Source organism: Ipomoea triloba, chromosome 4 (assembly GCF_003576645.1).
Source record: "Ipomoea triloba cultivar NCNSP0323 chromosome 4, ASM357664v1".
Taxonomy (NCBI): domain Eukaryota; kingdom Viridiplantae; phylum Streptophyta; class Magnoliopsida; order Solanales; family Convolvulaceae; genus Ipomoea; species Ipomoea triloba.
In genome coordinates this window covers 4,765,618-4,780,160 of record NC_044919.1, presented here as the reverse complement: position 1 = coordinate 4,780,160, position 14,543 = coordinate 4,765,618, and the positions used below count along the sequence as shown (strand labels likewise).

Here is a 14,543-nt window from a genome sequence, read left to right as displayed (position 1 = left end):
GGGGGGGGGGGGGGGGGGGGGGGTATTGTAATTAGTTATTGTAACATCATAATGTTATTCAGGTGTATTATGACTTTAATGATTAGTCAAACATCATAATGTTATTGTGTCAAGAAAAAAAAAAAAAGAATACTAGAGCGCAGCAAGCAAAATTCAAGACGTTGTGCATTTTAGCTAAACTAGTCCAAGATAACCCTTTATGCTCTAGTATCCTAGCTAAAATGATAGATAAAGATGAAACTGAAAGGAAATCAGAAATACAACTTACAGATCCACTGTAGTTTTCAGGGGACATTTCCTTGTCTACTTCATCTTCTGAGTCATCTGGATCCTCTGCATCATCCGTTCTAGCAGCAAAAGTTGTCCAAGGTTTTCTAATATTTTGGTTGCGGCGACTCATAAATTGTTGACATCTTGGAGAGAATAATTCTTTAGAAGATGTGGCTAGATCCAAATAATTAAAACATGAAGCTTTGCAACTTCTTTCCTTCCAAACATGCTTAGGAACTCGTCTTGAGCAGAGACAAGGGTGGCTCCCTAGTATACTTGTCATTTCTGGATTCACATATAGTTTTGACAGCATTAGGAGCTTGTTGATCCCTTAAAAGATAACTTATATAATATTAATAACACTTTGAAGGTAAAATTAATTTGAATAGACGACCATGTGACATGCAAGCCCTGGGGTATCATAATGGGAATGTCAGAGAATGCCTTCTGGTATATATCTTTAATCTTTTAACACTAAAAAACAGAGCATGTAACCTAACAATAACATGTTACAGTGTACACCTAACAAAGTCTCATATCTAACAAACTACAGTAAAAGGGTCCGCTTGTCAACAAAGTATACACCCAAGACAACTCTGAGCAGAAGAAACATGCATAAAATGGGACAATAAATTCCCACAATTTAGACAAGCCATTCACATAAGCATGCTTGGAGCAGGAATGAACCCTCTCACCCTTCTCTCTTTAGCAAGGAAGCCACCTAACCAAAGGTGCCATCAGTAGAACCTCTAGAATTTAGAGTCTATTCTTTGAACCTGAATCACCGTTGAAGAATTAAGTTCCACTAATTTAGACTCTCAAGCTTTCAGTAAATTCCAATAGAATTTAGCTCAACATACTTTGCCCCATCAAAAGTATACTTCAAAATTTATTACGAGTATAAGAATTCAACAGTTAAAATGATCTTCAATCACTAAAATCAGAACTAAAGCTCCCTTCATTTCTCACATATAATCAGAAGTTCATAATTCTAAGATTTGATGACTCAAACAGAATTCAGTAACAAAAGAAATAGAATAATATAACGAATATAAAGCTCAATTCATTTCTAGCATATAATCAGAAGTTAATAATTCTAAGAGTTTTACATCATAAACGATACTCAACCACAACTACAAAAGGACTAAAGCTTCATTCACTTCTCGCATGCAATCAGAGTTTCACATCATACACAATACTCAACCACAAGGAGAAAAGGATTAAAGCTTCATTCACTTCACACATGCAATCAGAAACTAATAATTCTAAGATTTTTACATAACAAATGATACTCAACCACAAGGAGAAAAGGATTAAAGCTTCATTCACTTCTCACATGCAATCAGAAACTAATAATTCTTAAGATTTTTACATAACAAATGATACTCAACCACAGGAGAAAAGGACTAAAGCTTCATTCACTTCTCACAAGCAATCAGAAACTAATAATTCTAAGATTTTTACATCATAAATTATACTCAGCCACAAGGAGAAAATGATTAAAGCTTCATTCATTTCTCACATGCAATCAGAAATTCATAGTCATAAGAATTTGAAAATTCAAACAAAATTCAATCACCAGAAACAGAGTTTAAGCTTCATTGATTTTCTCGACGATAATTACAGTTAAAATAACGAAGAGAGGGAAGAACCTGGTGGAAGCAGCAGAGCTGGAGCCTGCAAAGAAGCAGTTGGGTTACGTGGGACGAAAGTGCATCTACTGGTGTACGCAAGGCGAGAGAAATATATTATTTAATTAATTAAATACGAGTAGTAGAATAATCCATAACTGTTAAGATTAGCCGATTGGGTGATCTTTGCCGTTGAATTGAAGATGGGCATTGTGAGGAAAAGCCGAAATGGGGTAACCAAATTGCCCTTTTGCCCCTATACTTTTAAATCCTCATTAAAACACCAATATGTTAATATAACTTGTTTATTTTATCATCTTATCACATTTCACTTGACATGTTTACTATTCAAGTATTCATTAACGAAACTAGCACTTTTTTCTTTACTCATTTTTTAAAAATATTTTCTTATAACTTTTTTATTTTTTATTTAATAGTACTTTTAATATAATTTATAAATATATAAATTTTATATAGTAATGTTAAACTTAATACTCCGTATTATGATAAATTGAATTGTAAATAACTTCACACAAACAAACATTATTAATTGAAGCAGACATATAAAATGAGATGGAGAGTATTTAATAAAATTATAAGGGAAATGGTCAAATAAATTCATGAATTTTATAGGAAAAGTCAATTAAGCTCGTGAACTTTTAAAAAATTACAATTAAACATATCAACCTATCATTTTTGTGCATTGATACCCAAGAAACGGTTTTAGGCTTTCCATAAGCTTTCGACGGACAAAACTAGCCACCCATCGTCGATTTTTGCTTGCTACAACTTTAATAATCAACTATTATATGTAAATAATTGGTTTTTAGGCGTCGATGCACAAAAATGACATGTATTTCATTCCAACTTTTAAAAGTTCAAATGTATGATTGACATTTCATATAAATTACATGGCTTTATTTCTAAAATTATATTATTTCGATGAACTACATATTATGGGATCACAATTGCTCAAAGACTAGGAAAACTAGTGATGGCCTACAAAAAACCCATCATATTGCATGTAAAAGTGCTCGATTGGTGTTCTTACTCGCAATCTACTACTCATCATGAACTAACTAACCGAAAACTGTCAAGTACCTTGTGCTCAGATGACAACCAAAAACTTAGTACATAAAACATAAAACATACCAAACCAAAATAATAGGGGCGCATTGACGATTTAGAAAAAACTTAGGTACTTTGGGAGCAAATAGCACTGATAAATTGGTGCTAGCAATACTGCAACGCCAAACAAATCTTCCATTTTCTGTTTTCAGCCTTTGTGTGTGAGTCATGGCAGCTAATAAGCTGCTACTCTCTCCTCTATCTCACCCTTCTGAAACCCACCGTCCATGGCGGCTCAGCCGGGTTCTCCCCGGCACTCCGGCAGCCGCACGAACAAGAACCAACCCCAACAGGAGCCTTACTCTCGTCAGAGTATCATCTCCCAACTCCCTCGAACACGAAGCCCTCCAACTTCTCTCAGCCGCTCCCCACCACATTGCCGACCATTTTCACCTGCAAAACCATGACCCCTCCTCCCTCTTCCAGCTCGCCGCCGCGGACGGCGCCGGATACTCCTTGGCTAGCTACTACACTTCGCTGGGTCTCTTCGTCATCTCCGTTCCCGGGCTATGGTCCCTCATCAAACGCTCTGTTAAATCCAAGGTTTCTCCCTTTGTTTCTCTGGTGTTGCTTTTTTGTGTTTTTGGGCGTTGCTGAGTCGGAGTTTTTGTTGATTGTGTGGTGCGGGTTGCAGATTGTGCAGAAGACGTTCGTGACGACGGAGGGGACGAAGGCGGCGAACAGGGTGGCGGGAGAGATTCTGGCGTTCTTCACTCGCAATAATTTTGTGGTGTCGGATAGAGGAGAGACTATAACGTATGTCAACCACCCAATGCATCCTAGCCTTTTATCTCCAAAATAAATAAAGAAAAAATTGTGCCATCATGGAGAAAATTATTGTAATCTAGTGCAACCTAGTCAAGTTAATGAGATAATTGACTTATTAATCATAAAATTAAAAATTTGATTTTATATTTTCAGCTAATGGGTTATTGGCCTTTTTAATTTAAGCCAGTCAAACAAGTTATGTTAGTTTACTTCCTTGTTATTTTTGGTCGTCTAGGGTCACCTAAACTGCTTGATTTACTTTCTTGTGATCCTTAATCAGCTAGGATCAACTAAACTCAACTAAACTGGTTTACTTCATTGTAATTCTTTATCAACTAGAGTCATTTAAACTGGTTTACTTTGTTGTTGTCCAGGGTCACATAAACTAGTTTATATCATTGTAATCATTTGCTAGTTAGAGTCCTAGTTTACTTTTGTGTGAATTATGATTTACCGGCTAGAGTTACCTAAACACCTTGAATAGTGACTGCAAATTTTTGGTATGTTATGGATGAATAGATCTATATTGCATATTTTGATTTAAAAGTCACTGACAGCCACGTACTGTTCTCCAATGATGAAGGTTTGAAGGAATGATGGCACCGAGCCGGGGGCAAGCAGCGCTGCTAGCTTTCTGCACTTGCATAAGCTTAGCCAGTTGTTCCCTTGTCCTCACCATAACTCTTCCGGAAATAGGAAACAACTGGTTTTGGCTCACTGCATTAAGTCCGTTAGCGTAAGTGCTGCTATAATGCAAAACAATTTTGATTTCCATCAAACTTTATTGGGCAACCACTTCTGTTACTCATGCAGGACATTGCAATGTCTGCCATTACACATATTATGCATTGAATTTATGAATTTATATTCATAAATTTAACGCATAACGCATTTGAGTTAATACTAGATTTAGTTCTCAACTTCGATGTTTTCCTTCAACTGGAACTAACTCTGGAATGAATGGGCAGGGGTGTATACTATTGGACTCGGGCGTCGAGAAAGGAACAAGTGAAGGTGAAAATGATGGTGGATGATGATGATGGAACCCTGAAGGAGGTTATTGTTCAGGGAGATGATGTGCAGGTAGAGCAAATGAGGAAGGAGCTGAATTTCAGTGAGAAAGGCATGGTTTATGTTAAAGGCTTGTTTGAGAGATGAGATATTTTCTGGGGTTCTAGGGAAGACACATGTAACCAAAGCATATATATACACAGTTATATTGAGGATGAATTTGTTTTGTTCATCAACATGAGTACAGGAGAATGCTGCTTTTACCTTGTTGACTAACAAACAACAGATAGCAAACATGCAAATATCCACAAATTGCACTGGTAAATCTTACTTGGTTGGACTCAACAGTCAACATACAGCAGAAGCCTAGCCAAGTGTTGGAACACTAGAAACATCCTGGAAATATCATATTGATTAGCAGCACTGCCATAACCACTATTCAAACCAGTCAATCAGGTAGGAGAGAGAGAGAGAAGGGTGTCAGTGTGGTAGAGACATGGATGGAGCAAAAGATAAGTTAACTTGAATAACAATTGAGGGATAATCAGTGATGCCACACATACATAAGATATATATACTAGCCACTTTATAGGAGGCACTTATCATTAGGGAAAAGAGCAAAATAAAACAACACAGCCTAGCCACATCCCTTCTCCAACAAGATTGCCCATCACAAAATTGGCCTCCCTACCAATAAAGAATTAAACAAAAAGGTGTTAGTATACAATACAAAATAGAACTAACGTATTTCAGTAACAGTTTATTAACCAGTGGCCTGAAAGTATTGACAAATAGTACCATACAACTTCTTTTCAAGTAAATACCACTCTGCACTGTTACATACTTCCTAACCAAGACAGTGCTCCAAATAAAGCAAGAAATATGTCCACAAGAGAGAAAATTATGCAAGAATATTTATAATCAATGCCCATAACAAATTATCTGCTGTCAACAAAGAGATTATTGTGGTGTAGCTTGTAATTAGTTGCTGAGCATCTCAAATGCTAAGACATTATAGGCAACCAGCCATCAGCAAATAACAAAGTTAGCAGTTAATTGCTATAACCTCATCAACTCAGAAATCTCAAATACGGAGTAATAATTGTGGCAATTGTGCAGTGTATGATACATGATGTGATCATTTTTACATACCTATGCATATTGATAATAGCTGAATCCCACTATGCTAGTGTTCCAAAATAGCATTCTACATTATAGTTGCCAGTCTATGGGAGATTTTCCCATTTTCTCCATAAGCTCATTTGTCTGTGAAAAATGCCTGTAAAAGTAATCATCAATTGAAGGGAAAAAAAATGTTAGCTACCAGATACTTTTAAGTGAAGATTTCAAGATATAATACAATTGAGTATTTATGCTGTAAAACCATAAATACCATATTAACATCCATACAAAACAATAGTGCTCAAAATCCCTGAGCTGGTAAAAGTAAACATATTGAGAATTACTTATTGAAGGAATTCTTTTTTGTCCCCCCTAAAATCAAACATAATTATAGGAGGTCCAGGATCATTCTCATACCCACTAAAATCAAACAAGGTCAATGAGATTTTTTATGCATCCTTAATACTTCATGGAGCCCATTCCTTTTCCAGCTTTCAGTGGGAAAGTTTTCTCCAGAAATAAAAGTAAACTAGATGCAGAGTCAGAATTAAAGCTAGTACAACTCTTCATATTGTATTGAACTTTCTTCAGAGAGTTTTCTCAGGAAATAAAAATAAACTAGATGCAGAGTCAGAATTAAAGCTAGTACATTTATTCATATTGTATTGAAGACAGGCAATTTAAGCAACAGTACAAGAAACTACAAGAGTGCAGTGATATATACCAGTAAATGCAGAAGACTTTAATGCAAAAATAAATTCATTGTAGGCTGACAAACCTGCATCCAAAGAAGCCTCTGTGTGCAGACAAACCAGAAGGATGTGCTGATTTAAGCACATAATGCTTAGTTTCATCAATTAGCCTGTAAAAATCTCTATTAATAAGAATAATAATTCCTGATTTCAAATGATATTTTAGTCTAAGTAAGCTTTAGCTTGGTTAGTGAAGGGGTTAACAAGGAGAAACTAGTGTTTTGGATCATATCAGCCAAACTATTTCAAGTATCATATAAGTTTCATTCAAAGCCATCATTTTATGTGCAAAACTGTACCAGTAAATGCCATTTATGGTCTTAGTTTTTAAATTAAAAAAAAAATCTCTTCTACAAAAGTTGAGAAATAAGCATTTCAAGCAGAAACAACTTATTATAACTTGCCTATTAGCACATATATACTAAAACAAAAAAGAGCCATGACCAGACCATTTCTGATTAAAAATTTTGAACTTGATCCGAATGAAGCTTGTCACATTATATACCTGCCTTTTGCTTGGGCATAGTTTCCCCAAAGAAGGAAAACAACTCCTTTTTTCTTCTGAGAAATTGTTCTGATGACAGCATCAGTAAATTGCTCCCAACCTTTGTTTGCATGAGAATTTGCTTGATGCTGCCTAACTGATAGATGTTAAAAAAGAGGGGGCAATGAGAAGAACAGAAAAAGTGATAGAGGAACACATGATTAAGTGGAGATGGCAGTTGATCAATAAATAGAAAGGAGAAAATGAGAAATTGAGAGAGATGGCTTGACTTGAGGATAATTGATTTTATTAATCAAAATTTTGAAAATATAAATGATTGAAATAGTAATCTGAGAGGCTTCACTTTAAGCTACTCATTGAAGTCCAAAATGTTCAAAAATAATCTGAGTGGATTAGACCAATTTAGCTTTCAACTGCATCCATATACTATCAATAGGCAATTGAATTAGGCTGAATTTTGGTTGGTGGGCAGCAAGGTGTTCAGTTTGCATTTACTTTTGCAACATTTACATTCTGTAGTAAATGCATTGTCAAACAATTTTGGGTGTAGAGAACAAAACAATAAATGCTTTTGTCAAATTCTTTATGTGCCAGAGGAAAACACCACTGAATAACGCAAAGGAGAGGATATAAGAGAGATACTGCATAATATTGATTGGAAATAAAACCATACCTGTAAGAACAGCATTAAGAAGTAGAACACCCTGCATATTTGTTATTTAATTCAGGAAATTAACAAATGGAAATAGAAATCAAAATTCATTCAACCTAAAAGAGTACAGGAAATAACACAAGGATGTCGTGACATGACTGAATAATGAGACATTCATAAGTTGTACAGAAGAGTTACCACAATTGAATAGCCAGAATGCCAGATATGAGATGAATAATGCTAATGAAAATTAACTTGAGTTACCTGTATAGCCCATCTTTCCAAATTTCCATGAGAAGGAATTGAACAGCCCAAGTCTTGCTTAAGTTCTTTATAAATATTAACAAGGCTTGAAGGAACTTTTACACCCTCTGGCACTGAGAAAGACAGGCCCATTGCTTGACCAGGTCCATGATATGGATCCTGACAGTAAGGATGGCAGTAAATGTTAGGGAAAAAAATACACATGTATACGGCAGTTTCAAATCCAGCACAGGTTAGTAGAAACAAATTTATAAATTGATCAACTAAGTGAATCTATCAGAAAGGCTTAATGTAAAGACTGAGAACTAGTTCCATTTTTTTTGTCATAGTGGCACTTCAATGAGTTCAATCATTTCACCTCAACTTAGAATGTTGGTCTCTCCATCAAGAAATCTGAAATGGGACCGAATGTTGGATTTATTTTTTCTTATAAATTCATTTTGGCTAAAAGAGTGGAAAGACCAATGTAATCTACTTTGTGAAAGCCAAGAAACTAATGTTGTCCATTTTTTAAGTTGTGAGAGACAAAAGGTCAAATTAGTTCTAAAGATTGAAATGCAAGTACCATCAGCTAAACCTGCTTTCCTCTTATTTATTCTAATAAGAAACTACAGAAGGAAAACAGATAAAGAAAGGCAATAACATGGAATTATACCTGTCCAATGATGACAGCTTTTACATTGTCAATAGAAGTAGTATTAAGTGCATTGAAAATCAGATGCTGAGGAGGATAAATTGGCACACCACCACTGCAAATTTCACTCTCCACAAATTTACACAAGTTCTTGGCATACGGCTTTTCAAACTCCCCCGGCAATGCTTGCAACCACGACTCCTCTACCAACAATTCCTTCAAGTTCACATACTGAGCCCCCTCACCTATCACACATTTACTCCCTTGAAATCCCTCATCGATTAAAATAAACAAGTGTACATAAAAGGTCAGGCGTAATCATATAGACTGACCTTTAACAACAGAATTAGAGACTTTCTCAGCACAGTGCTTGAGATTGCGTTTCGCTTTGGCTAGGGATTTTTTGAATTCGATTCTCGATTTCTGCTCAGGAGTGAGCGCAGCTGTGGTTGGCAGCACGACGTCGTTTTGGTCGGCATCGCCGTCCGTCGGAGACGACGAGGCAGTAGGAGAGAAGCTATTGGCGACGAGAACGGCGGAGGGGGGAGACGGCGGTGGCGAAGAGACCCGTCTGAGGCGCTTCGCTGCTGGTTGCTTGAAAAAATCCAAAATGGTTTTCCCAGAAGAAGAAGCCATTTCCTTTACACAAGATTCAATATCCCTGCTCTCTGCGACTGTAGCGTAGTTTACTAGTTAATGGCGATAGCAAAATGGCGCCTAGAAGGGGAAAGGCACTCATTTGTGGCGGGAACAAACCATTAATGGGCTTAGTTGCAATTCAATTGCATAATTATTTGGCTAACGGAGGGAATTGTGAGTTGTTATGCCGTGACGAGATCCACCTTGCAATGTGGACCTGGGTCTATATTCACATACACTATACCCTACATTCACATACACTATACTTTACATTCACAATTTGTAAACTCCACATTCACACATTACAGGATTATATGTTTAGTAACTATATTATCACTGTTATGCATTCACACATTCAAAACTCTATATTCACAGGTCTTATACTCTACATTCACAACTTGAGAACTCCACATTCACACATTACAGGGTTACAAGTTGTTAGAACTTCTTAACTCTATTACAGATTCACACATGCATAACTCTACATTCACGATTTATATATTCCATATTCACAATTTGAAACTTCCGCATTCACACATTTCTGGGCAACTCTACATTCACACAATCATAAGTCTACATTCACGATTTCTATACTCTACATTCACACATTTTTGGACAATTTTATATTCAGCAATATGTTTACTAATTTAAAAAAATAAAAATAAAAATAAAAAGAGACAAAAACGACGTAGTTTTGGACCCAGGTCCACAGCATAATTTGCCGGGAATTGTAATTCTTTCTGAAAGAGAAAAGAGAAGAAAAATACTTTTTAAATTTTAATCATTATTAGTATTATTATTATTACAGAATGACATTTTAGTCTTTATATTATTCAAACTCACCCTTTTCACAGATTCTGTTACAATGTAATATATGTTCATAACTATTTTTTGGTTTCCACTAAGGCTCAATCCCATCTCTCTTTTATATATGAGAATGTAATCGAGTGCCACTAAACCACAAGATCTTGACAATCATCCAACTTACAAACCATCCAAAGTCACTCCCTAATATATGCTGGCATAGCAGTCAACTTTTGAAAAGTTATTTTCTTTACATTTATTTTAATAATTTTAAATAAATTACAATTTATTTTAAAATTTTAATTTATGTAAAATTAATAAAATTGATTTAACAAGTATTTCTTAAAAATTAATTGTCATGTCAGCCTACAACAAGAGTACATACTGCTTTCAGTTTAATTGCACTATTTTATATTGTTCAATTTAATTGCAAGATTTTAAAATCTTGAACTTGTGCCACTATGACACTATCTGCAAGATAATTTGGAGGGTTGGTTTTGGCCTATGGGTTACTTGTTTCTCTGTATCTTGTGCTTTGGTGCATCTAATTTAACTCCATTTTTTTTTACCAAACTTCAATCTTCAAAGTCATTCTGGGATTTCTGGCCGTGGCAAACACATAAATGAATGGTTTTCTCATTTCCCTGTCATGTACAAAATTGAACAGTCTAGAGAGAATATGGTTTCCTCCCTGGATATTACATGTACATAACCTCTCTAGGAGCTTACTTGTTGAGATAGGAGAACAAGCAACCCCTGAGGGCCTAACAGTATTTCATTAACGAAGCTGACCAATCCAAACCAGACCACAGGTGTGACATCCACTCCACCAAGAGGAGGTATCACTTTTCGTGTTGCGATGAGTATTGGCTCTGTTGGTGCGTATGCTATCACGTAAGGGAATTTTTCGACGGGGAGTCTAGGGTACCAGGACATCACGATTCGCAAGATGAAAAGAAAAGAAAACGCCGATAGGAAGGGCCCCAGGAAGGTGATGGCCAATTTTGCAGTGGCAGGGTCCAAATCGAGTAGCACCAGTCTTTGCATCAGTGTTGATGCAGCATGTGATGTCTCCACCGTTGTCTTTGCAAGAACACTAGGTGACTCGTCTAAATTGAAGAAATAGTTGGCGTGTGGATTCATGAATTCAACTCCCCGAGGAACTGAATCTTCAAGAGAACACGAGGTTTTAAACTGTGTTCTTCTCCATCGCTGACTAGCCCTTTTTATATGAAACCTTTCCTGCAAAGGAATGTCTTGTGTTAACAACTCGTGAGTGTCAATGCAATATCAACCAACTCAACATAGCTTTATAGTTAATTCCAATAACGTCAACTGCAAGGAAAGAGAGCGATATACAATGGTCCAATTATGATTATGGCCAACCTTTTGGCCAGTTTCTTGGCTCAATTAAACTCAAGACTGCATGAATTCATGTTAGAAACTCTACGGGCTCACAGACATGGGGATCCGCACCAAGTGTAGATATCAGCTTTTGTGTCTACTGCTCCAATTTAAAAGTGGAGTTAATGATTTCCAAGTTTAAAGAGTTGAGCACCCCAGAAAAGTGGAAAGAAAATACATCATGAAAACGAAAGAAACGAAGAGGGAAAATGCTAGATCCAGCAAATCACTAAGAACAATGTCTTGTGAAAGTTTGTTCCATTTAAAATTCCAGACTAATGCAGAGGGTTGTTCTGAAAGAAAATGGAAGACCAGAAGAGGAAAATGCAAGTTCCATCAAACCACTAAAAGTGCTAAAAATGATGTAGACCACCAGAGAACTAACTGGCTGGTAAATGCCCTCTTAGCTCTGTCACAGACTTTGGCCCTGTTTGGTAAATGGCTGTTAGCTGATTGAGTTAGCTGTTTGGGTTAGAAGGTATGATTAGTTGATAACATTAGCTGATTGTAAAAAGTTTGATAGATTAGCTGTTAGCTGATAGCTGTTTGGTATAATTTCTTTTCTCAAAAAACTAATTGAAAATGCTGCTTCGAGTAGTCTTTTGAATTTTAGTATTTTGGAGTTACAAAAAGCTTATTAACCAAACAACTAATAGTGGTCAAATAAGCCAAAATTGGTTGATAGGCTGATTATTTACCAAACAGGGCCATACCTTTTCTTATCAGTGGCATATCAATTCTGTATGTTATATGAGAAACAAGAAAAGGTATGGCTATTGCCAAAACCCAAGCTACCTGAAGGAAGCTTTTATAGAAAAGATATGTGGGGTAGAGAGTAAAGACAAGTGAAAAAAAAAAAAAAAAAGGCATTTTATCAGAGAATGCAGCATGAGCAAACTAAAACCTGTTCACTATCCTTTGTGCAATATAAGCAGTTGAATTCAAGCCAAATATCAAAAGACAGACAACTTAAGTTCGGAGTATCATATATCATATATAATGTCTGGTGGAGTATGAGCATCCTAGGGAGAGGGCAGGACATTTAACTCATAAATAATTTCTTCGTATCTCATTACCCCTTACTAACTTAAAGGCCAGCTTCTCAAATATTAGCATGAAAAGTGAAGGCTATACCAAATAATTCACAAGGATCATATACCGATCCTATACCACCTCTACAAAAGCAAGTGGTTGCCATCATTCCCATCAACCATCGACTCCTTTGAAACAACTTTCACCAATCACCATATATAAGTGACAGTTTAGCATTCTAAATAAATAATTCCAACAACAAATTCATACCATAGCCATCATTTATTGGATTAGAAAAGAACACAATCAAATAGTTGGATCCTGATTATGTGATATGCCCACAAACATTGGTAAGTAAAATTAAATGCTGCTAACTGAGCAACTGTTAGCTAGCTGAAGTGAAATATACTTCTCTTTTTGCTTGATAAATTTAATTGAACTAGCAATAGTTAAACCCTCTGAGTGCACACCACTGACAAATATTAAATCCCCATTTACAAATTCCATAACCAATAACAATTCCTCTAGGGGTGAGTCTCCTTGAGACCATCTCATGGATCCTTTGTGAGACAGGTCGAGTCTATATGAAAATGTAATAATCATAATTTGATTGTTACTCATACGAGAAAGTGTAATATTAAGGATTGAAAGAGTTATTAATGAGAAAAACATAATACTAGTCAGGATAAATTGATTGATTATTAGGAAAATTGTATGAAGTAATACTTATGAGAAAAATACAATATTTTTTTTATGATAATATAATTCTTTTAAATCAAAATGTAATATTAGGGGTTTAATTACTTTGCAAAATATTACTTACCAGGGAAATATAATATAATACTTATGAAAAACCCCAACTACGAACAGACTAGACATCTTATACTGAAAACACTCCCCAAAAATACTTAATCTCTAAACAAACAGCTTCCACAGCATACGAGTATAAACTTTTTAACCCGAAAAAAGAAAGATAATCAGGTAAAGGAGCACGATTTCAGTTCTGAAATTCTAGGAGCTATTGCAAACAGAATCCACGAATGATTTAAAACCCTGAATTATGCTTGAATCTTGGAAGAGTATGAATACAAAAGAGCTCCAGATATGATACGAGAACGATTTTTTTTTTTTAATTAAAAAATGAAATTCGACAAATTAACACTTCTGGGAAGCAGTCCAGGGGCATACCAGAAATCTGTATCGCTGCTTTGTAACCAACGCTCCAGATTGAACGTTGGCGACCGTGAAGGTGGCCGTTCCAACAAGCATTGGTGACTGGTCGGAGAAGAAATGAAGGATATCGACCGACTGGTTGTCAATCTTTGGTCTGGAAACGTAGGGATTGAAATTCCAGAGAATAAGCGCCACCAAGACACTTTCGTTATCTTGTATATGTTCCTCTCCACAAACTAAAAAATACAGTACTAAAAAAAAACTAAGGTGTCACATTGGTTTTGGCAACCCGAGTTATGTGTGGTTTTAGAATTATAGAGCGGTGTTGATATAAATAACAATTATCTATATTATTCTTGAATTCAATGTTGCCATTCATACTATGATTATAGGTAAATTGTACACAAATTGGATAATTGCTTGACACGTAAATTAATAATTGATGTAGTAAATACGGAGTTCCTACGGGTATTTCTTCTATCTTACATCAGACTGAGGTTGGTTCTGTTCCGGTTCCTTTCCTCATTCTGCTTGTTGGTTTAAGTCCTTTTAGCTTAGTTTCCTTATCAGTGGGTCAGATGTTCCCAGATTAAAGACTTGCGTGTCAGAGATGCTAAAAGTCACTCATCTCCATAATTAATGGGGCATTTATAGGAGCGAGGAGGAAACGTGTACCGATTTCTCGACATTTATGGCACGAGGGTCACATGCACAGTGTCGGGTCGGTGCCCTTAGTGGTCTGTCCGCGTGTCAT

General features: G+C 36.0%; 4 protein-coding genes across 7 annotated transcripts in view; 1 reads left to right on the top strand and 3 right to left on the bottom strand.

Moving 5' to 3' along the window:
• Positions 1–2,068, bottom strand: part of LOC116016309 — a 5,364-nt gene extending 3,296 nt beyond the window's left edge. Inside the window, exons 1-2 of one of the 3 annotated variants that reach the window (XM_031256512.1) lie at positions 1,923–2,068; positions 269–555 (exon numbers count right to left, since the gene is read on the bottom strand). In XM_031256512.1, the coding sequence (XP_031112372.1) occupies positions 269–553 (285 nt within the window). In that variant the 5' untranslated portion in view covers positions 554–555; positions 1,923–2,068. The other 2 variants (XM_031256513.1, XM_031256515.1) reach the window with 2 other exon arrangements.
• A 993-nt stretch (positions 2,069–3,061) lies between these two features.
• On the top strand, positions 3,062–5,040 carry LOC116017302 (protein COFACTOR ASSEMBLY OF COMPLEX C SUBUNIT B CCB1, chloroplastic). Its single transcript, XM_031257857.1, has 4 exons — positions 3,062–3,572; positions 3,664–3,785; positions 4,381–4,533; positions 4,766–5,040. The coding sequence occupies exons 1-4, from the start codon at positions 3,198–3,200 to the stop codon at positions 4,953–4,955; spliced, it is 840 nt and encodes a 279-aa protein (XP_031113717.1). The 5' UTR covers positions 3,062–3,197; the 3' UTR covers positions 4,956–5,040.
• A 108-nt stretch (positions 5,041–5,148) lies between these two features.
• Positions 5,149–9,469, bottom strand: LOC116017301 (uracil-DNA glycosylase, mitochondrial). 2 transcript variants are annotated; one of them, XM_031257854.1, is made up of 8 exons: positions 9,070–9,467; positions 8,759–8,982; positions 8,104–8,262; positions 7,861–7,891; positions 7,188–7,323; positions 6,709–6,792; positions 5,961–6,087; positions 5,149–5,495 (listed from the first exon to the last, which is right to left on the bottom strand). In XM_031257854.1, the coding sequence occupies exons 1-7, from the start codon at positions 9,371–9,373 to the stop codon at positions 6,021–6,023; spliced, it is 1,005 nt and encodes a 334-aa protein (XP_031113714.1). In that variant the 5' UTR covers positions 9,374–9,467; the 3' UTR covers positions 5,149–5,495; positions 5,961–6,020. The 2 variants fall into 2 exon arrangements, with proteins under 2 accessions (XP_031113714.1, XP_031113715.1); XM_031257855.1 differs by lacking the exon at positions 5,149–5,495 and having other exon boundaries at positions 6,053–6,087; positions 7,188–7,319; positions 9,070–9,469.
• A 1,320-nt stretch (positions 9,470–10,789) lies between these two features.
• On the bottom strand, positions 10,790–14,047 carry LOC116015441 (protein COFACTOR ASSEMBLY OF COMPLEX C SUBUNIT B CCB3, chloroplastic). Its single transcript, XM_031255508.1, has 2 exons — positions 13,805–14,047; positions 10,790–11,422 (listed from the first exon to the last, which is right to left on the bottom strand). Exons 1-2 carry the CDS (start codon positions 13,883–13,885, stop codon positions 10,898–10,900), a joined length of 606 nt encoding a protein of 201 aa, XP_031111368.1. The 5' UTR covers positions 13,886–14,047; the 3' UTR covers positions 10,790–10,897.
• Between the last annotated feature and the right edge of the window lie 496 nt (positions 14,048–14,543).